This window comes from Malurus melanocephalus, unplaced genomic scaffold, assembly GCF_030028575.1.
Source record: "Malurus melanocephalus ecotype Western Australia unplaced genomic scaffold, MMel_1.1 scaffold_287, whole genome shotgun sequence".
NCBI lineage: Eukaryota > Metazoa > Chordata > Aves > Passeriformes > Maluridae > Malurus > Malurus melanocephalus.
This window is the reverse complement of record NW_026623519.1, coordinates 864,984-887,037: the sequence shown is the minus strand read 5'-3', so window position 1 is coordinate 887,037 and position 22,054 is coordinate 864,984. Positions and strand designations below refer to the sequence as shown.

General features: G+C 45.4%; 1 protein-coding gene across 1 annotated transcript in view; it reads right to left on the bottom strand.

Annotated features, from left to right (window-relative positions):
* NDRG3 (NDRG family member 3) overlaps positions 1-22,054 on the bottom strand; it is a 57,980-nt gene that overhangs the window by 7,965 nt on the left and 27,961 nt on the right. The window contains exons 3-9 of the mRNA XM_057376665.1: positions 19,436-19,471; positions 4,209-4,314; positions 3,452-3,572; positions 2,890-2,952; positions 2,524-2,584; positions 863-949; positions 287-343 (exon numbers count right to left, since the gene is read on the bottom strand). Coding sequence (XP_057232648.1) covers positions 287-343; positions 863-949; positions 2,524-2,584; positions 2,890-2,952; positions 3,452-3,572; positions 4,209-4,314; positions 19,436-19,471 — 531 coding nt within the window. The remainder of the gene's footprint in view (positions 1-286; positions 344-862; positions 950-2,523; positions 2,585-2,889; positions 2,953-3,451; positions 3,573-4,208; positions 4,315-19,435; positions 19,472-22,054) is intronic.

Here is a 22,054-nt window from a genome sequence, read left to right as displayed (position 1 = left end):
CCATGCTGGCTACAGAGAACTGTCTGCCACTTGTTTCTGTGGACAGTATCCTAGGCACCACAAAGGAGTTCTACCACCAATGCATGGCCTGGAGACAGGGCAACAGTAAGGATGTGTGTGCCCCCCAGTATGCCAGTCTTGATGTCAGCCTGACACACAGAGAAAATGGTACTACCTGTGGCAACCCTTATCTGATGGACCAGAGCTATTTGGGAGCAGGTACACACAGAAGTTTTAGCTCCATGTACAGGGGCACGGGCACCACTGGCATCTGCTGTGTACTTACATGGCCAAAATGATGCGCCAAGACGATGTCCACTATGTTGGTTGTCCAACCTGAAAGCTGAAGAGTAACCATGAATGAGGAGGAGAGTAACTGGAAACTTGCAAAGCAACTACTCAGAGTAAAGAAACAAAGAAGAAACTACTCAAATGATATAAGAAGCAAATGCCTGAAGTTTGGGRTCAACAGGCCAAGCTTTAAAGAAAYYCTGTACAYACAACACAGCTCTCCAAAAAAACTTGAAACCTTATGTGACTTCAAGGGGCCAAAATAAGAGAATAATTAAGAGATCCATTCAGTATCAATCAAATGAAGCCTGCAAAAACGAGTACTAAATCAGAGGCAAGCTGTGTGCTCCAAGCAGTTTACCTGCATTTCTTGTTCACATGATCACACCCACCCCTGCTTCCATGGTGGAGGCCATACTATACCCAGACCAAGAACGCAGCAGGRACAGAAATGACATTATACAGTTTTCGCTGGAAATGGAAATATTCCTGTATTCTGTCCTTTTCTTAAATCTACACACTGTTCATTAGGTGCTGTGGAGAGCAGATGTGTGGGGAAGCAGAATCTCACCTTTGATGCTGCCCAGTCAATCCATCCCTTTGCACATGGATCAACATTAATAAGAACAAGTCCCTCCACCAGGTCGGGGTGGCTGAGCTGTGGAGAGAGAGCAAAAGCATAGTAAGAAAAATTATTCAACCCACAGTGGTCAACAGCTGGTGCAGCAGCTGGAAAACTTCTTGAAAAGGTGCAAGATGGAGTAAAATGCAGACAAAGTAGGGACTCCTCTAGGCCAGGCAGCCAGTGGTTCCCAGCAAGACCAGACTTGATTCAGTTGTGGCACTAAGGGACTGACTGCTCCACCGTGTCTGCAGCCTTAGCAGTGCCTTCTGGTGACGTGCACATCTGGCACAGTGCAGGTTCTGCTCAGGCCCTGTGCATTACAGGGCGGGGAGCAGCAACMTACTCTGCTTCAATCCAGCACCTCTGTGAGTAACCTGGACAAGCTCTTGTGCCTGGAAAGCATCTTCTTCTCCTCAAGGAAGAGGCAGTCTCCGAGTGGAGATGGCAGGAGATTTAGGGCTGGGCCCTGCAAGCCCCTGCAGCATAGAAAGCTTGAGCTACAGGGGCATCCRCTCCCCAGACAGCACTCCTCCTGCCCCACTACCTGCAGTCACCCCTTCCCCTGCTACATCCAGCACCCCCAAAACCCTGCAGTGTACCTCAGGCTTACCTGGGCAGCACTGGTACAAACACTTATGAGAACTGCTTGCAAACACAAACTCAGCAATCAGAGGCAGCCGCCCTCTGCTGAGCTCTGGGCTCGCTCCAAGGCTGAAGTTCTAYGACAGCTTTCCTGCTCTACTGCACTGATGTGAAGCAGAAGAAAGTGCCTGCAGCCCAGGGAACATGGCAAGGGCCTTGTGGCACTTTGCTGAYGACTAAGGCTGATTTGCACAAACTCCTCTTTGGCAAAGCTGATAACTACCCAAGATACAGAAGGCAAAGAACAGTGAAACGCCAGTGGCTCACACTGCCCTGGCTCAACCCTGACTGGAGGAATGGGAAAGAGTATTTTGTAGAGSAGGGGCAGCTGCCCAGTGTGGTGGCTTAAAAGAATGATAGTGGCCTAAATAATTGGCAACTCTCTGCACTCARCATCCTGAAGCAAATTTTACTGAAAGTGTCAGGTTTCTGGGCTTTTTTAATACTATCTCTGAAGGACTCAGGTAACCTCCTGGGCTGCTAAATGATGCTCACTGATTTCACATGAACACCACACACTAGAGAGAAATGTATAAGCAGGTACCAAAATAGAGGCAGCTCCCTTGTGTAAGGATGGAGAAAAATTTGCTTCCTTCCAGTGACAAAGYACATTCCTCATCAACACTGATTTGCAGTACATCACCACATCARTTCTTTGGTGCCACACTGGACACAGCACACAGTAATACAGTCAGTCACTGTGAAGACTCAAGACTGGTTATTCCTAGTACTCAGGATGGGCTCTGCTGACTTAAAGGCATCACATTACAATCTTCCCAAGCCTGGCACAGCTTCAGAGCAACCCTGACTGCTCCAACATAACCATCTGGATGGAGATAGTTCTCCCATGGCTCCCTGCAGCCCTGCTGTAATTACTGACTGCTCCTTTGCCTGTGCCTCACACACTGAGTCTGACCAGCAATGGCCACAGCCCAATGAGTCACAAGCARTGAAGGGATACTTACTGCACACCTGCTGAGGACATAAGCACCAGCTCCCAGGCCAATCCCAATGAAGCTTTTCAGGCTGAAAGACAGGCATTTAACAGTCAGCAAGACTAACTTAGATCAGCTGAARCATCCCTAGAGGCAAAGTCTTTCCCCTCTGCATCCAGCTCTACACTTATGGTTTGTTTTTAAAACGATGCAGCAGCCTCATATAGCAGACAGTGTTCCCAGCATAAAACTAGACAGGGTCACACTGSTTGGCTGGGAGACTYGTGCCTCYTGKGACACCTCWGTGAGCACATCAGACAWGGCAAGCAGAGACAGAGGTAGGTGYTGGAATGGCAGTATCCAGCTGGCTCACCCCATTTCCTTTCAGAGACTTACTTCAGGTGTGTCAGAACAGCAGGTAACATTTCAGCCAGTTCATCCATACTGGGATACTGGTACCTGAAAAGCAAGAGAGCAGCTCCAACTACAGCTTGACAGAGGTTACCTTCCAGTTCCACTCAAGGTAGGAGGGAGGGTCAAGGAACATCTGACAGACACCTGCACAGGTTAYTAATGTGCARCAACACYGTATGTTTCAGCTGACTGAGTGGAKCCCATCCCTCAGAGCAAGACTAACACAGAGCTGTGGTCTTTTGGGCAGTCAGATTCTGTGGCATAATGGACAGATGAAATAGCAGCTTGACTGCAGTGTGCTGGRCACATGTTCAAGTCAGAAAGCTGGTACCAGACTCACCACTAGAGAGGGCTTAGTAATTGGAGAGCGTGTTAGTAATTGGAGAGTTCCCTGAATGCCCCTTGTGAAGCCTCCTCATCTTGCCATTTCCTCTGCTGCTGACAGCTGCTTCCCTACTACGTTCAGCCTGGCAGTCCCAGCTGGATTGAACTGGGTGCTRCCTCAGCCCAGACTGAACAGCCTGGATCTCAGCAGAGTTCTTACCCAGATGGGAATGGAGGGGCTCCTTCCTGCTGGCCTGGCGCATCCACATGGCACACAGCAAAATGCTGGGTGATCTCTTGCATGTCTTCAAAATTAAAGAATGCATTAAAACAGGATTTGTCTGCAACAACAACAAAAAGAAATCAGACTTTCCTTAAGGTTTATTGCAAGCCACCCTCCAAACACGATGGCACACACCTGCAGGAGCTCAAGTCCCCACTGAGCACACAGGGCAGTGAGTGCTGGATGGTGTATGTGCTGCACCTCCAAACTGCAATGCAGCAGGGAGTGTCAGCAATGGAACTGACATGATGGAGGGCAGACAAACGACAGTCCAGCCTGCAATGCCCTGGAAAGCACACASAGCAGCACCTGTGTGAATGTAATAGTGCATGTTGGGTGGGAAGACACACCAGAAGAGCATCTGAGCCCACTAGAATATTACACTTCTGCTGCTGCACATGTAGAAGGGACTTGTTCACTTGCCCAGCACCAGGGAAAGGATGCCCTATCACACWGTGCAGAAAGTCAGCCAGAGCACTACAGTGTGTTGGGTGGACCTATTCCACCTTTCCCTCTTGGCCCTGCCTTTCAAGGGTTGTTGGAATGGAAAGGGGCATGCCACATGTTCTCTCTCCTGGAGACCTTTATCTTTTYAGCCTGGAGTGACCTCCAGGCCAGGCCTGCTGCTTCCCACGCTCAAAACAAATACCACTAACAATCACTTTTTCAGGGTCCTGGGAATGCAAGGGCTTACGGTTGAGGCCAATGTCATGGTATGTAAGGATGACAGGTCTGTTCCCCTTGGGTGTGCCCCGCATGGTGACATGAACCACTCCAAAAGCTGTCTCAATTTCATGTTCCTGCAGAGAGAGAAGAAGGAGCCCCAGGTTACATGTTCTGCCTGCACCACCAGGAACCCTAACTGAGGGCCAGCAGCAAGGGCCTCATTCCCACTTTAACACTGCTCTCCTACCCACAGTACAGCTCTTGAAATCACAGAATGATTAGGGTTGGAAGGGACCTTAAACACCATCTCATTCCAACYTCTGGCCAAATGCTGRGACACTTTCCTCTAGATCAGGCTGCTCCAGGACTCATTCAACCTGGCCAATCCACAACCCTGTCAAATCTGTGTCCATTCTCTGTGTCCAACCACTGCCCACACCAGGTTGCTTTTGTACAGGTATGCAAACGGTTTGAGGCTACATCAACATCTCTGGGATAACTATGGACTTTGGAACAGCTGTGGAGATGCCAGGAAAGCTGGGTACACAACATCATTTGCAGATCCCTTCTCTCATCTACAGAAATCCATGGAGAGACATGCTCTTACAGAAACTGTGAAAAGCACCAATTATTTTCTTGATATTAAGAAAGTATCTGTTTAGGAAAAGGCCTCATGATTCAGCTTGAAGATGGGACACTACAATCTCAGAAAAAAAAAGTTTTACTACTTTACACAAAGCATATGAAATGTTTTTTTTTTTAAACAGTAATTTTGAATAAACTGGAAGTCATTAAACCAAATACAGGACTGGTGAGAGTACTTGCCTTGCAGCACACCTGAAATCAACCTCACCGCCACTTTCTGGGCACTCTGAGGGCTGGTTGTGGGCAGACTGATTTAGTTCTTGCAGTGCAAGAGCCTCCTTCCCCCAGCTGTGCTTCTTTTTGAGGACGCCAAAACTTCTCTCTCCCCTTCCCCCAGAAGTGTGGCAACACGAGAAAGCTGCCCCAGCCAAATCATTTGAGGTAGCCCGACACCTTCTTGAGCTTGCCTGTGAAGGATGACAAGACTCCCCTGGCTGTCCCTGTCCTCMGAACAGGCTGGGTTTTGCCTGCATGCAGCACTGTGCATGTGCAGATGCTGGAGCACTACCTGTGCAGCAGAGACCCGTGTGCAGGTGAGGTTACCTGGCCTAGGCTCACCTGACTCCCTGGGGATGGGGCTGTGGGGGGAGGCAAGGACTGTCTCTGKGTGCAAAATGAGTGTGTGTCCACGCAGAAGGAATTCCTGCCCTCACAACAAGGAAGCTTAGGATGCAGCCTCCACCTCCTCAGCCTCCAGAAAACCTCCTGTCCCTTGCCCATGTGTCAGCTCCAAGGGCTGCTCTGCCAAGCTGGGCWAAGCTCTGTCCTGCAYTCCTGCACRATATGCCTTGCAGCCACAGCACTGGACTCCAGTTTAGTGCTCTTCAAGCCTGCAGCTGTTAACAAGTCCTTTAATTCCAGTGGCCCCTTTCAGAGAAGGCCAGGAGCAGTGAGTGGCAGTGCAGGTGGCTGGAATGGTGAAACACAGTGAACTCAATGGAGAGTGCAGTGAGTGCCAAAGCAGCTGGAGCCTGAAACTGCCACCCGTACTTCCCTGTGCTTCTGAGGGCTGCACTAAGGCCTGCTACTGAAAGCAGGTCTATGTGCCAGCTCTGGCACATGCTAGGCTCTTCCATAAGCAGCTTTAACTCATTGAGCTGGCAGGAAACTGTCCAGTTGCCTTTTTTTCTTTTTTAATTAATCTTACTTTGTTAGACTTCTGCCAGGTCAGTGAGTTAAGAAGCTCACAGAAAGGCCTGGCAAATGCTGATTTCTGGCTCAGAGCCCAAGTGGAGTGCATACGGTGGCAGAAGGAATAAYTCTGCTCTGCGCATGAGATCAATTAAACTGACTTAGCACTCATGAAGCTACACCTAGAGGGACCAAGGGATAGTCTACAGGTAGCAGCAGAAGGTCGACTATCAAACAGAAGCACAAACACTARACTGAGGCAACAGTGAAAAAAGCACAGAAAGCAACAGAAGAGCTGATGATATTGAAATATGTCTGCAGTACAGTCTTTTCTGTAATTCCATTTGAACTTACTGCTAAGGTCACACATGCTTTCACTAGGTAAGCTACAGGACAAGGTACTAGAAACAGAAACACCCACTTCCCTTCAGAGCCTCTGTCCAAGCATCTCAMTGTGTTTCACACTGCAGTACTCTGCATTTCTATTTTCCAAAGCTGAGCTTGGATCTTAGCTCTCTAGTGGGAAGGAAAAGTTTTTCTGAGCTAGTAAACAATCCTTGCTCTCCTGCTCCCTTTGACTTGGCAGACAGTGTAAAATGCAATTGGAGGAAATGAGACAGTTTGTTGAGGCTTTTGATGCTCCCACAGGGCAYCAGCCCAACTTGAAGAGGACTAGCCTGCCACTCCTTCAGTCATATTTGTGATTCAAATAAAGGGAGTGCACACCAAACATAGCAGCAACTTAAGAAATCCCATCTTTAACAAACCTCAGCAAGCAGCACTTAAAAAAATATAAGCTGCTAAATCTGCAGACCTCTTACAGTGTCAATGCCTCAGACTGTGACTGCTTAAGGTTACTTCTTATTTCTCCTGTTAGTTCCCTGGCAAGCTGGAAATCCTCCTCCTGGGAAGCAGCTACCCTTTTCTGCTCTGATTAAAGCATTTCACTTTTTAAAGCCTTTTTCCAAGGTTTTCTCCTTTCTACAAAGGGAGCAGCAGCCACTCCAACTACACAAGGGTTTCTACCTTCACTTTTTTTTAGCTGCRTATCAGCTATCATGTTGATCTCTTTTTCAAGATTACCTGAAGAGATAAGACTGAGTTTACCCTGAGCTTCCCTACAGGTCAGTTTTTCCAGCCAACTTTTTTTTTTCTCTGAAACTTTGCCCCATGGTTTTAGGGCTTTTATCTCAATTTCTGATTGCAAAGRACAAAATCATTTTCAGATGCCTCAKGATTAGAGCACAYGACTCTTTCTCATGTATCAAAGCCACACAACAGCAYGAGATAGAGGCTTAAACCAGAGCTYAGATATTACACTTTAGATRACAACAACAGTCTCTACACTTWTACAACTGTTATCTTGAACTKCCCCCCAAAAGTTATCAGTTTGTTACATTATTACTGGCTTATTACTCTCCCAAATAGGGAGCAGAATAACCCAGTTACAGTGGGCACCAGAGCACTCAGAGAACAGGAGCTTTGCAGGCTGCACCCTCTGTCCTTGACAAACACACTTTCTCCATGTCCTTCTTGTAGACACCCTTCACAGCTGCCCAGTGGGATGTCCTGCTTGTGTCACACTGCATCAATGCTTCTATAACTGCTGCCCAGCTCCAAAACACAATTCTGCATGTTCYCTCCTTCGCTCATATAGAAATGCTGAAAAGTAACAGACACTGCCAGACTCCGGCACACTTGGTTTCTTTATGCTCTCTGCTCAGGCCACCTACGACACACGACACCAGTCACCAGTGTAACCTGAAATGAAATTCAAGGCTTGTTACTTTGCAGGTGTCTAATTTCAGCTAGAGTCTGAACGTTTATTTGGCCTACTGCAGGGAAGCAGTGATAGAAGGCAGGTGGAAAACATGTGGCTAGGAGACAGCCCAACTTTTACAAACTTGCAGTCTGCAAAATATGGGAGATGAGTGCAAGAGAAGATTGTGAGGTTGTGTTTTGAAGAGCTGGATAAAATTCAGTTTTCATTTATGGACTGAAAACTTTATCAGAGGTTCTCCTGAAGAGATTTTTATCTTTTGCCTTTATTTGTATAGTAGGTAAAAATAAACAGCAGCTGCAGCCCACCTGCTGCAAATGGGAGGTGGGTAGCAGAGGCAGCGTGGCTCCCAGAGCCAGCTCTCTGGCAGCTATGGGCACAGCCTGTGCCACACTCGCTGTTGGAAGCAGTGCAGAGGCACCAGACTGGGCAGGCAGCTGCTACTGATCTACTCAGAGCAGCTGGGAACCACAGCTTCAAACACCAGCACTGCCTGGAGATSGGGAATGAGAAGAGTGATGATGGAGGAGAAACAAAAGGCATAGAGACCAGCTGTAGCTGTAGCCTGCTGGTCTGACTTCAGGAGCRTGTGCTCGTGAAAAAGGAAAAAGCKATAAAGTTCTCAAACASTTGCATCTTGTAACAATTTCCCATAACTTTCTCAGCCTCCAACAATCTGTAGGTCCAATGAGACTTCCTGAACTGGAGGGATGGTTTTCAACTTTCTGAGTATGGGGCCACAACCCCCTAACCCTTGTATCTTTGGTACCTCTCTCCCCCTGTGACCAGAGCAGCTGAACTTTAGTAATGTGTGGGGTAAAGAACCACGTAATTCCCTATCTTGTGTCTGCTGATTTTGCATGAGCTCTCCTGGCCCTTGATTTGGAAGCTTGGGAGCAACTGACCTCAATTCCATACTCCCTGGAAGTGACACCTTAACAGATTTGTGGGCTGATGTGCTTGGGACTATCCGGCTGGCCGCGATRCAGCAGCCTAACCCTGACCATACTGCTGTCCTCCAAAACTGCCCCAGGGAGCTCCGTCCTTGCTGAGCCAAAGGGGCTGGCAGGATGTCAAACACATGCAGGCATGCTGTGGATGCACCAGGCAGCACAATGGGGGTGCTTTGTGCTCTGTTCCTGCTGAACAAGGATTGATTTGCTTTGCTGAAAGCCACAAGCCCTGTGCTGACATTGTCACTCATCCCTTGCAATGTTAAGGTCTTATACSTCTGGATTACCATCAGCCCTGAGCCCATGCTTTAATTTTCCATTCTAGAATGGTTTGACTCAATGTGTAGCACACTTTGTTTACCCAAGGGCAAATAACTTTTGCCACTGCAGCTTCCATCCCTAACTCATCACTTTTTCCATACCACTAAAGAGTATATTGAAGCAGCACAGGTCCCAGCACAGATCTCCAGAGTGCTCCTCAAGTGATCTCAACTGTAAAAAAAAACCAACTTGTTTTTTTTTTTTCTTTAATCAGTATTTCATCCATCAGGGACTTCTCCTAAGTCCCTTAAGAGATATGGCTTAAGATACCTTTTGGTCTTGTCTCTTGGAAATCCAAGTACGCTGGAAATCCAAGTCCTGAAGAACAGCACTTCTTCCATTTAAAAACTTACATTACCTTTCCTAACATTTGTCAGTGTAATTCATCCACTATACTTTGCTAATTTTATCGGTCTGTCTGGTATAGCTAGCCAGTGTATTCCCAGAATTCCTCTGAATTCTGATCTGTCTTATGCCTGACAGATAGGCACCATGACAGCTTCAACAGAGGAGCATAACCTTTCACAAAACACCTCAACTACTTAATCTTTAAACTTATTTAAAACTCCTGTGTTGACACTTACAGTTCTGGCAACCTGCTACAAATGCATAAATATTATTTTTGTACAGTCTCTGCTGCAGGCACTGTGGGTTAAGACAGGGTCTGTGCTGACTCCCCACAAAAAATATTCCAGCACAGTACACTCTGTGAGCTGCTCTCTGCCAAGCCTGCATGCAGAAAAAAATTATGTTCAGTTTTTCTGCTTATGGCTAGCCCTAAGCCTTCCTTCCAGGTTCCATTTTGGCAGGTCTGAAACAGGACAGCTGKTTTTTCCCCTTTGCAAATCATCTCTCAAAACCCCCCTCTGCCTGCTTTGTTCTGKTCATGTATTTAATCTGCTAGAGTTCATAACCTCTTCCATTTTCTCTAGCTTTTTGAAAAATGCTTTGTTTACAATAGGCTCCCTGCCCTTCTGTTAGTCATGCTGGCTTTCTGGCACCATTCCTTGTCTCCGCTGTGATGGATGGTGGGCATTTGCTCTCTGTTCAGTTTATGTTCAACAATCTTCACTATTTTTGTGCAATTTTTGTTCTAAACTTTGAGTGCAAAACCAGCAAAATTTTCTGTGGTTTGCTGTCTGGCTTTTTTTTCCTCCCCAAGGATGTTGATTTGGAACACATTATGGCTCCCATCACAGAGTAGCTCTTGGAAGGCACGAAATACATTTCTCTGCCCTCAGAATCACATCAATAATGGCTTCTCACACTCTGGGRCTCCTTAACTTGCTGCTCTATACAAGTTTGTGGCTAAAATGCAGCGCTGTTACCATGTAATGCATGCAACTTAACTCAGCTGACTTGATGAAGTGCCACTGGAAAGAGTCCTTCTCCTGTCCCTCTGCCCTGCCCCATGTGTAGTGAGCCGATGGTCTCATGGAATTCTGCAAGCAGGAGTGCAAGGTTGGGTTCAACTGAGCCACAGCATTGGGTAAACAAAGCAACTGATCCTGCASCCACAGGATCTCTCATGGAGATGGAAAGTGAGCAATGTGGGTGCACTGCCTTGATTCAGCTATACCATTGAGACACCTCCAGGTAGAGCGTGAGCAGAAGAACAGGTAATGGCCAGAGAAATACCATCACTGCTACTAACCCATCTCTGAAAGCCTTGCAATTTTTGTTCTATTCTCTATGGTGCCAGCTCCTGAGAATCTCTGTTCTTAATCAAAGAGCCCTGCACTTCAGAAATATGTGTGAACCATAGCKGCTTAGATGCTGGAAGGTGATACAACACAACCCAACAGAAGCATTAAAATATCTGAGATCAAACTCAAACAAGAACTGTTGTACAGCATTTCTTGCTGGGGATTTACAGAAGGTCAGACAATGCTGGGACATTATCCTATTTGCTCCTAACATTTCTGAATGCTTGTCAAACTAAGGAGGAAAACCCACACCCAATCATGACTGCCAAAGCCTAAATCTACTGTGGGATTGATTATGGGAAGATGTGGGCACATGGCCAAAGGTTCAAATACAGGAACCATTTCTAACTGCCCACCTTCTGCCTTTGGCCAGACAGGAAACAATGACAATGCCACTGACAGGAAGGCACCTGTTAAAGAACCCATTTAGTGCCAGTAGCTCCAGATGCAGCTGCAGTGGAGCTGCAGGTTGAGCTCTGGAGGGGCAGGAGCCCCTGAACTACCAATGCTCTGCAGAACAAAGAACAATGCTCTGCAGGACCCAAACTCAGACACATGGCAGCAGCGATGACCCTCAGACCTTCCCTGTGAGGGGATAAAGGCCCAGGGGTTCCTTTGMTCGGGGTCCCTCCTCAGGGCCACCAGCTTGAGCTGGTAATTTGTTGCTTTGTTATTTAGTTATAGCACCATGATTAAATTATCCCAGGATTCTGGACGTCTGTGACTCTGCTGTGGAAGACCCAGGCTAGAGCCAGTAAGAAACAGTGCAGTGACTGAGCATGGGATGTGAGCTGCCAGAGACTTGGTCCCAGTTCAGGTGGTGTGAGAGAGACTGCCAGAGTAGCTCTTGGATGGCTGAAGAGGGAACTTTCCTCAATACCAACAAAAATTTCCATATTGAGAAAAAACATTCTGAGTGAAGGAGTGAGGCATCCAATGGTAGCTCCAGAGGTACTAATGCCTTGAGCTCCAGAAACTCACAGGCAGCAGACATAGCTAGCACTTCAAATTTCAGCCATGMTCCCAGAGACCCAGGTCACAGTGTGATCCAGTGCTTAAGCTAAAAAAGTTATTGAAGACTTAAGAAACAATTTGTTTCAAAGTGGGAATGATTAATGATGAGAACTCATATTACCAGTGCTTTTCATGACTAACTTATTAAGCTTCTTTTYTGTCATTACCAGATGAGTTTTACTCCAATGTGAAGCTGTTCAAAGTCCAAAATTAATTCCTTAGAAAAAYTGGGAATTTATTTAATTTGGAGACTGGCAATAAAGAACAGATCTGTGAAATCCCTTCAATTTTTTTAACATTGAAACATGGGAGAACACAGAGCAGCAAGGCATCTCTTGCYTGCACTCTGCTAATGGCTGCTGAATGTTTGCACAAGCACAGGGCTAGAAACATCCCAAAAAAGACTTTCAGCTTAAGGACATTCAGCTCTTGGCTCACCTAAGGCAAAGGAAACTGCCTCTGCTGCTTTGCTGCAAGGTGGAGGAGATGCAGATTACTCAGGGCAGGTTTTCCCCTTTTTCAATGACTCTGTGGCTACTGCTGTGCGTCATGCTCCTGGGGCAGCCTATCCCAGTTATTAAGTAACGAGAGATTAAAGCAGAGACTCCMTTGTCTTGCTCTAGGCAACAGCTGTCCTCATATTTCCACACATTACTAAAACACCATAAACTATGCCTGTAAGATAAGAAAAAAATAYTGTAAGACTGTAAAACATCACCACCTGGCAACTCTTGCCACAATAATACTGCCAACCTTATGGCAGGTGGTAGCTGTGTGCTTYCCAGTTCCTTCTCTGTGCAAAATYAGTTTGGAAATAGTAGAGCTGAAGKAGATGGCTGCATGGGAAGCAAAYCAAAATCAGATGTAAAGCAACATCTTGAAGTAAATTATTCATTTCTATTCATTTATTCATTCTAGAGCAGAAACTCAGAAAACATAATCCTATCTATGCAGGCAGGAAGTAGTTTCTGGTACTCTGTGTAACTGGATTAAGTCTTAAATAAGAGAAATTCTGTGTAAGAAAGAAGAGCCGCAGAAGAATGAGATATACAATCTGCTTACAAACTCAAAAGCATCAGARGTGCTGCTGTTGCTGTACAGACAAGCAAGCATTTGTGTGTGCAGGTGATGGACCCACTGCCTCTGTGTGACCCTTATTGATGACCCTTCCAAATACAGATCCTGCCAGAAAACAGACACTGGCTCTGCAGCCAAAAGARCTCAGTCAAGTGAGCTACAACACCAGCATGGCTGACAGGCTGGGTTTGTGCTCCCAGAGCAGAAATCACGAAGCCCGACAACCACACAATATTGAGACAAATAAACAACTCACAACATGTCTGAGATGGAGCAAGATGCACTTCTCCACCTCTGGCCCTGCCCACGTGTTACAAGAAGAAGTTAAAACAACTTTCTTGCACTCCAGTCAAGTATCCAGTGTTATGAGCAAGGCACCGAGGACAGACTGAGGAATAGGTACGTGCTGCTTCTGACTCCGGATCTGTGAGTAGATTCCCTCTTCCCCACCTMAGGCAGGAAACTGGACCTGCCTAAATCTGTAATAGTTCAGGGTGAATTAAACCATGGCAGAAGAGCTCTGCTCTGCCCAAGACTGTCAGGGGGGCACTGTGCACTGCTCTTTTGAGACTGCAGCCTTCCCCACAGGCTGCAAACAGAACAGTGAACCTCTGGCTCTCTCCCATCCCCTGGGCAGYGGACTCAGGGTGCCACCACCTGCAGACACACAGCCTTTGTGTATCTGAGGCCTGCACAAGGGAGATCTGAATGCATAAATACACAGCTGAGCTTGAAATAGTTTGCATGACTACTAGATCCCAGATCACCTTAACTMCTAAAGGAACCTGGCAGGTAAGCCAGGGGCCACGTTTCTAGCCTGGGACAGTCCTCCTACTAATATCATGTGCCAAACTGCATTTCAGTACCTTGCTGAAGACAATGAACATCTTACAATCTTTTGAAGAAAAGAAAGAAGGGCTGTGATCTTTTGGAGAGTCTCCAAACTTTCCACATGCCCGGGAACTAGAATTGCATTGAGTTAAACCTGGTATTACAATTACTCATTAACAGCCGTGAAATACCATTAAAGCTATTGCATAACAGATGGAAATGGCTCATTCACTGTTGGTGGAAATGCACCATTCAAATCTCTTTTTTGGCCTAAAGCATATACATGTGCTTTGCTTTAAGAACTCATTCACAAGAACACAAAAAGCACAGGACCTTTAAGTATTACAAATGCAAAATCATCCTTTTGGCACACTGTTGTCACAGAATACAGAAAGCAAAACTAATGTTTAAGTAAACTCCAGGGAAGGACTGTGCACATACCCTTAAAAATAAAATCCATGTTTCAGTCCAAGTCCAGCTAGCTAAAACTTTACAGTTTTACACTGCAGTTTTACACTGCAGTTTTACAGAAAAGTGAGCTTTTAGATAGAAAATCAGATGGGGGGAACACAGGAAACACAGAAAAAGCTTTCCAAGAAACAAAAATAATGAAAAGAAAAAAATCCAAAATAAAATCCTATTTTAGTAATTTTTATCTTTACAGTGTTTTTTTTTCTGCAATGTCAGAAGTCAAAATCAGCACTTTAGTGGCGATGCTAGTTTCAGTAAGATTAGGWGCAGCATTAATTTAGCAGTTATTAGCCAAACTTGCTTTCTAGACTAGAAACTTTCAAAACTAGAAATTTTCTAATGTTCTAATGATTTCACTCTAGGACTTCGAACAAAAGAACTCATGGTACAAGTGAGAGGAATAATAATCTTCAATATCCCAGACGAAATGTTTCAATATGGATGAGAACAGCTCCCATTATTCACACAGAGAAAGCAAACCCTTCCTCAGGAGTGTTAACATTCTATTTTATTGCACCACAGTAAGCAGAGGATGCCTTAGAACATCTTGTATTCAGTGCCACTGGGTAACACTCACAAAGCTGTCTTTAAAGCGTGAACACTATTTCAATTCAACCTCTCCAACATCAGCAAATGCAGGGATGGAGMATGTCAGTAACCTCTCAGCAGTGTGGACCCTCTCTGACTGCAGAGCAAGTAAAAACAAGCACAGACTAGGCAAGGATAAGCAAACTTTCAAAAATGAAGACTAAAAAAGCTTCAAACGTACTTGTAAAAGAACCTCTCCAAAATAGAATCAGTACAAACATGGAGTTATTGAAAAGTGATACTTTCAGTAAAAATAAATGGCAAAAAAATCCTTATCAAGGGCTGTCATCAACTGCACTGTGCTGTGTTTTACTCTGGGSACAGGCAACTGAGTAACTCTACATTTTGATTAATGCCAGAAAGACACAGCACATTTCTATAGTGGGAAGGTTTAATTTCTTTCCTCTGAGGGTTTATGCAAGCCTTGTCCTTTCTGTTTCAGATGAACCCCGCATGTCCTGGACTTACTTATTCCCACCTSCTCCTCCTTGTGAGCTTTCTGCAAATACTCAGCCAAATCCCAGACCATCTCCACACCCCAAGCCCCTTTCTGCATGGTGTGTGCTGAAAGCCTAACACTTCTCTGCCTTCCCACTGGTGTGAGGTAGCAGAGGGGAAGTGCCAGCTCAAATGATCAAATCAGCTCATCAGATCAAATACTGGCTTAGGTCAGACTGAAACATAACACAGGYTTCTTTGCACAGTTTTACCAATATATCAGCATATCCCTTCATTTCTACTTAAAGTAAATCATCTGGAAAGTGGGGAGGGATGTAGGCTGAGACAGAACACCCACTTCTAAATGCTGCAGAGGGGGTACAGATAATAATAAAAGCACAGGCACAGCTCTATCAACAGTGCAGGTCACCACACCATCTGTTCATCAGCATCCCAGACCATTTATTTGACCATCTGCCCACGGATATAGGAAAAAGCTGAGACTAGATTTCATTAGAATTCATACAGCTTTCAAGTGAAATCTAGGTCTCAGATTTAGGTTAATTCTTCTTAGTTCTGAGAATAACCCAAATTCATATTGATAAAGACCCCTAAGCTCTCGTGCTAGCTCTCCATTTCATCTCCATTGCAGTTACCAAATTATGTGCTGTTGTTTAACTGATGCTCAGGCAATCTGTTATCTGTCAGGGTTAGCTTTGGYTGCTTGCAGATAAACAGTTTAAGAAAACCAGGACAGCTGTATCTGGAAGTCAGCAGTACCAGAAAAACGAAAAGCTTTTTCACATACATTCACCCCAGRGTAACAAATTTCAGAAGCAGGAAGAAGCAGAAACTTGTGCTGTTGACTTTGCCCAGATCTGATCCTGGCAAGTTACTTAAAAATAAAACCAAACACACAGGGAAATGAATAGAAATTCACAATGGCATCATCCCTTTTCACCAAAGGAAAGATCTTACAATCCTTAAATAGACATGCTATCTTAAAAAGGAGCACATGTCGAAGCTGTACAGAAAACAGTGTGGGGAACCTGTGTGCCTGGCACTACACAYCTCCTAGAGTCAGTAACAGGGCTAATGATATGTTCCTGAGAAGGGATTAAATGAAACACTTCTCTCATTCATGAGCATGGCTCAGCTGYAGAGAATATTTTGAAACCCCAGAATTGAGCCAGAGGGAGGTCTGGAGGCACCACAGAGCAAAGACTAAGGCTGGCTATTATGCTAGCTGTATCAAGGAAAAGCTCTGGCAAGGTCATCAGTCATTCCTGAAAGGAGCTGGGATCCTGAGGTTGGCTCACTTGGTTAGAGCATAGTCCTAATAACACCAGAGCTGGTAGGTTCAATACGGGGCATTCACTTAGGAGCTGGATTCCATGATCCTTAGGGGTCCCTTCAAACTCAGCATGCTATGTGAAATTCTGGGGTGAACTTACAGTAAATCACCTCATGGCCAAGGGCACAGAAYAACACAGACTGAAATAAAACAGGACTTGCTCCAATACATCAATGTCTTTCATTGGGGAGCTCAARCTGGGCCTCTGTTGCCAACAGGGTTATCAACTGTGCTGACAGAGGCTCACCTTCTCCTCACAATCCCCTTCCCTCACCCCACTGCCCGCAGCCCTGCAAGCACAGCTCAGGATGTGGTCAGTCCCAGTCAAAGCCACAGCTTTAACTCCATTTAAAACAGCTTTTTTTTTTAATTATTAAAAAAATACAAAGGTCTGAAATGCAGGTCTCACATAACTGATGCCATGCTCTCATACTGCAAACATTACACTATATAAGATAATAAAATCTATCTCACAAATCCTTTAATTTTTGCCTTAAAACTCATCAGGTACTCTAGAAGATGTTGCTGCTACTAGAAGTTGATTGAGATTTTCACTGTACTGTAACTAGAAACCATCTTCCAGTTACGAGTCTTCATCAACCTGCAGCCAGTTTGTGCCTGTTCTTGTCAAAATGAAATCTTCCCCAAGGCTCTTCCTGTCTGTGAAACTCAGGACAAATTAAACCCCCAGCCTAAATGCTTTTAAGTCTTTCTCTACACAAGAGAATCTTCCTTCCTCTGAAAGTCCTGGTAAACGTCTTCACTTGAAATTCCCCTGACACTGATAAAGTCACACCASTTTCACAGAGGCCTGGATGTGGCAGCCGGATGTGCTTTGCCAGATTAAAAAGCTGCAGTAATTTTTCACAGGACACGAGCTTAGTCTCCAAGTATARACACTACTCCTGGTACTAGCAACTGAGGCAGAAAACCCAAGGACCCAAGAGATCATCTATCCTCTCTGGCAGATTTCAAACAGAGACTCAAACCAGCCCTTGGGGTACTTTCCGGGTGTGATGGGGTGGAGTGTCAAGCCAGGTGTGACCTGAAACTACACCTTGTATGGAAAGATGCTGGAGGAAGATGAGACTGGAAMAATATTTACAGTCATGAGAGACACYGTGTTAACATCTTGCTAAAAAAAAAAGTATTCTACATGAATTACCAAGAAGTTTCCTCTGAAGACCATCTTGCCTCCTGCCTGTTGCCATGGCCACCAGCTCACCAGTGATCTACAGCAAAACACAGAGGTAACAAGCTTGTCCTTCCTGGCCCAGTACTCCCCAGAGCACCTCTCCCTGGCTGCAGACCACTCAACTCTGCCCAGAGCTCAGCCCTGGAGAGGACAATCACAGCTCCAGGACACGCCGAGTGCGCAAGCAGGTGGCTGCAGTGCCAGATTTCTGCGGGGCTTGCCCAGCTTCAGATCTGGGGCTCTGTTTCAAGGAAAGTGCAAAGAGGCTTTGCTGCTTGAGGGAAAGTATAGAGACAAAAGACAGCAGCCATAAACAGCTCTATAACAGGGCCTCTTTCCCACCTTCCCACTCAGTTCCAGCTCCCAAGACCATGCTGCTCACAGCCAGGCAGGGCATGGGCTCACCCASAGCTTTTCTGGGTCAGTAGAGGACTGGAAGCAGAGGCAAATACACAATATATGCATATTCTTCCCAATCCTGGCACAAAGACCACAGAAGGAAGTGCCTCTGCTGTGTTAACACTTACTCAAATGCATTGCACCTATTTTTACCCATTATGCACCATACATTGGAGCACACTTTACCTCTAAAGGTAACAGAGAAGATACAGATATTTGGAGACCTGACGGTACAGGAAAGTGCTTTAAACCCATTGTCTACACCTATTTCAAAAGAAAAACCATTGCTTAACACTATTGCTGCTTTCCAGACCAGACACCAAAGTTAGAATGTGTTAAGATTAGAGATTTTTATACTTGTAGGCTTTAAGATACCGAAACTCAAAATGAATTCAGCTAAAGCAGTCCAGTGACATGTACCTGCCCACATGGGGAGGTACTATCAATGCCTATATTAAGAGAAGGAAAAAATACAGACTACCTTCTTAGGACTGTTATTTACTATGCTCCCACTTGTGCATAGCTTGCAAATTGTTTTCTGGGATCACCGACATCCACAGACTTGTATTAAATTTATGATGTTGCCAGACCCTGGTGTGCTRCAGCAATGCTGTATGACCCTGCACCGAGCAGAGCACTACAGACACAGCAGCCTCCAACTGCTAGAGAGAAACAACACCCACTGGTGCCAATCCACATGCTCAGTAAGAAGGCAGCAGGATAATCCGGTTGGGAAATGAGCCTGTGCTCTACAAAATGCCTCTCAGAATCTCAGTGCTGTGCTCTGTCCATCACAGAGCATGTCATCTGTCKTGGATGCTGGTGGAGCAACCACTTCTACAAAATGATTATTCCTATGGCAACCAGAGCCATTGGGCTCACTTCTGTACCATCAATAAACTCCTGGAAAATGACCACKGCTGTGTCAAGACAGGCTCAGTAAACCAGAGTGCTGTATCTGGGGCAGCTTTGTCACTTCCAACTCCTCTCAAGACAAACAGGTAGAACATGCAAGCTCCTCCTTTCCCAGCCAGTAAACTAGAAGGGACATGAAAAAGCTGTCGTTCTTCAGCATATTGCATTTTTCCAAGAAAGTGTTTTTTAGGAGACCAGCCAGCCAGCAAGATGTTGTGTAGCCTTGTCAGAGCAGTCTGCACCTCAGAACTCAGAACAAGCTTCTTGGCATGAAAGTGAAGGGCAATTCCTACCACTGGGCATATTTTAGCTTTTATTGATTAAACCTCAACAGGAGCTAAAATTAAAACACAGACTTTATTTCACCTCTCTCTCTACATTAATGCTGAGCTATGGGGAGTAACCAACTGATCCCTGTCTTCTGCACATGGTCTTACCTGACAGTCGAAGTCCTGGAAGTTGCGAGCTGCATTCTGTTAACAAAAAAGAGGGAAAAAGGAAAAAAAAAAGAAAATCAGAGACCAGCATAGTGCCCCAGAACACCCCCAACAACATCATGAAAGTCTCCCCTAGAGACCTCTGCTTCAGCACTGTCGAGACTGGCTGCAGTCAGGTAAGCAGTGAAACACGAGACTGTACAAGCAACCCACAAGCGAATTCTGCCCATTCCTATACAAGGTTATAGGGCTGTAGGGAGGCTGCCAGCTAAGGGGAGTGAGTACCTGTGAGCATAGCTCAGTGTTCAAGCAGGGACAGATGCACACAGGAAGGACACTGGCCACAGTATGGGGCTGGGTTTTGTCTGCTCCTGATATCCATTAACAATTTGGATGCAAAACTTCTGAAGGACTACTCCTAGGATCTCATGTACTGAGCACAAGAAGAGAAGCCATGTGGTCAGTTCTTGTGCAGCCACTGCTGCAGGYATGGGATTGTTCCATGGCACACAAAGGGAGAAGTGCAAACTCTTGAAACGCAAGTGCATGGGAACTGCACTCAGCAGCTAACCACTGACTCTTCTCAGAGGGTGACCCCATGCACGCAGGTGAACAGTCAGTACAGCACCCACTGGGCATCCAGCAGCTTGGTAAGTTTGCAGGAACCTGCCTGTGTGCCCATGTGCTTTGTGAAACACTATCTAACCACACAGTAGRTTACATCACTGTGAACTGTCAGCAAAAGGCTGAGCAAACAACTTGAGATAGCATCCCACAGCTTATGTGTTTTAGGCATAGCACCTTAGTACTAAAATTACTAGAAAACTAGGATYACATATGGACAACAGAAACACACCAAATATTTCTTCTGGCTGAGCACCCTCACTCSTCTCCATGAGTAAACACATGGCCCTGTTTCCCCACTTGCCTTCTTAGCAAGAGCAGGGGTTGCTACCTACGTTCTGCACTTTGAGACATTTAAGTTGAGATATCTGCAAATCTGTTTTAAGAATCTGTTCCCCTCTTTCCTCCTCTGTGTTAAGTATTGACTTGCAGCAATGTTTTCACCAAGACATAGAAAAGCTCACTAAATCCTCAGGATGGGGGAAAAGAAAATAAAAAATGGCCTCCTCGTATTTCAGTTTGAGACCCTGAAATTAATTGAGATTTCTGACACTGCTACCAGCTTGCGAAGCAGGTCAGTTCAGCTACTCATTTCTCTATGGAGAAATGAGAAACTTTTGTATCCAGCACTGGATTTGGATGGCACGAGCTAAGTTAAAAAAAAGGTGATCCGAATTTGTTCTTAGAAAAGTCTGAGATTCCCCAAGTGAGTGCAGAAGAAATGACACACAAAGCAAGGAATGAGACTCGGAACTGGGCTGCTTGCTGTCAAGGCATACCACAAGGCAAAAGAAGCTGACATGTCCCGATTCCCACATAGTTGACTTTAACACACTGAAGATTAGACTTTAAACCGCTTATTCATTGTCTTAACTTGAGAAACTTCAAGGCAAGTTTTCCAGGCTTCTGAAGGTGCCCTGGCTGCACCCTGGAGCACAGAGCAGGCTGGGCTGAYTCAACCCAGCCTAAAGACTGCCCATTTAATCTCCTGAATCCAGCTCTGGCATTTCAGTAACTTTTCACTGAGGCTGAATTAACAGCAATTAAAGGTGCCAGAATAAACACGTGTCACTGGGATAGTTTTCCTGATCAGGCAATACCTCTCTCTCTCTTTCAACTAAATGGGAACATTTGAAGTTCCTTTACTTCCCCAGTATAAAGTCACTGCATTTTAGTGAACCTGAATAAGGTAAAAATACATAATGTATTTTACTCCCCTGCACTCGATATTAGGCTTAAGTTACACACAAACAAAACGGTGTTTGTATTCTTTAAAAGTCAAGCTTGTMATTTTTTGCTGGTTTGAGACAGAASAAAGCCAYGACCCAGTCGTCYGCARTGGCATTACYTAMATTTCAGACAAGTGAACAAGATATGACCCACTTCTACTTCCAGGTAATTCCACTGATTTTAGAGTWTGAGATACAAAAGCTCCTTCTCTGTGTACAGCAGCTTTTGTATCTGAAGAGTTCATGAGCACTCACTCATTAGCACCTTAAGAGTTTTACTGTACTATTTCTGGCCATTAATCCATGCTAACTCAAACTCCTACATCTGAAATGGGTTGGTCAGTAAAAACCTTAGTGAACTGCCATTTCAATGTATTTTGGACTCTGATATGCTGCACAGAACAGCAGATTATTGCACCACACTTTCATACTCCACAAACTATGTCTAAAAAGCACTTAAGTATTATCTCAAGCTTGAAAGCCTTAATAAGGGCCACCTTGGAGGTGGCTGCTCCCTGAGGCCCTCCTTTTGTTAAGACAGTGTGAAAGGGAGAGCCACCACATACTTCTYTTCCCATGCAGTACTGAGGATGGCTCTGGAGCCACCCTTCATATTTCTCCCTATTGAGACACTATATACTTCCTGTGACTTCAACACTGAGTCAAGGAAACCAAGTAATAATTCTGTGTGCCCTTCTGTGTGCAGGTTAACACCACTGGGTGTTCTGTTCAGGTGAGCACTCTGCATTTGAACCACAACTCACAA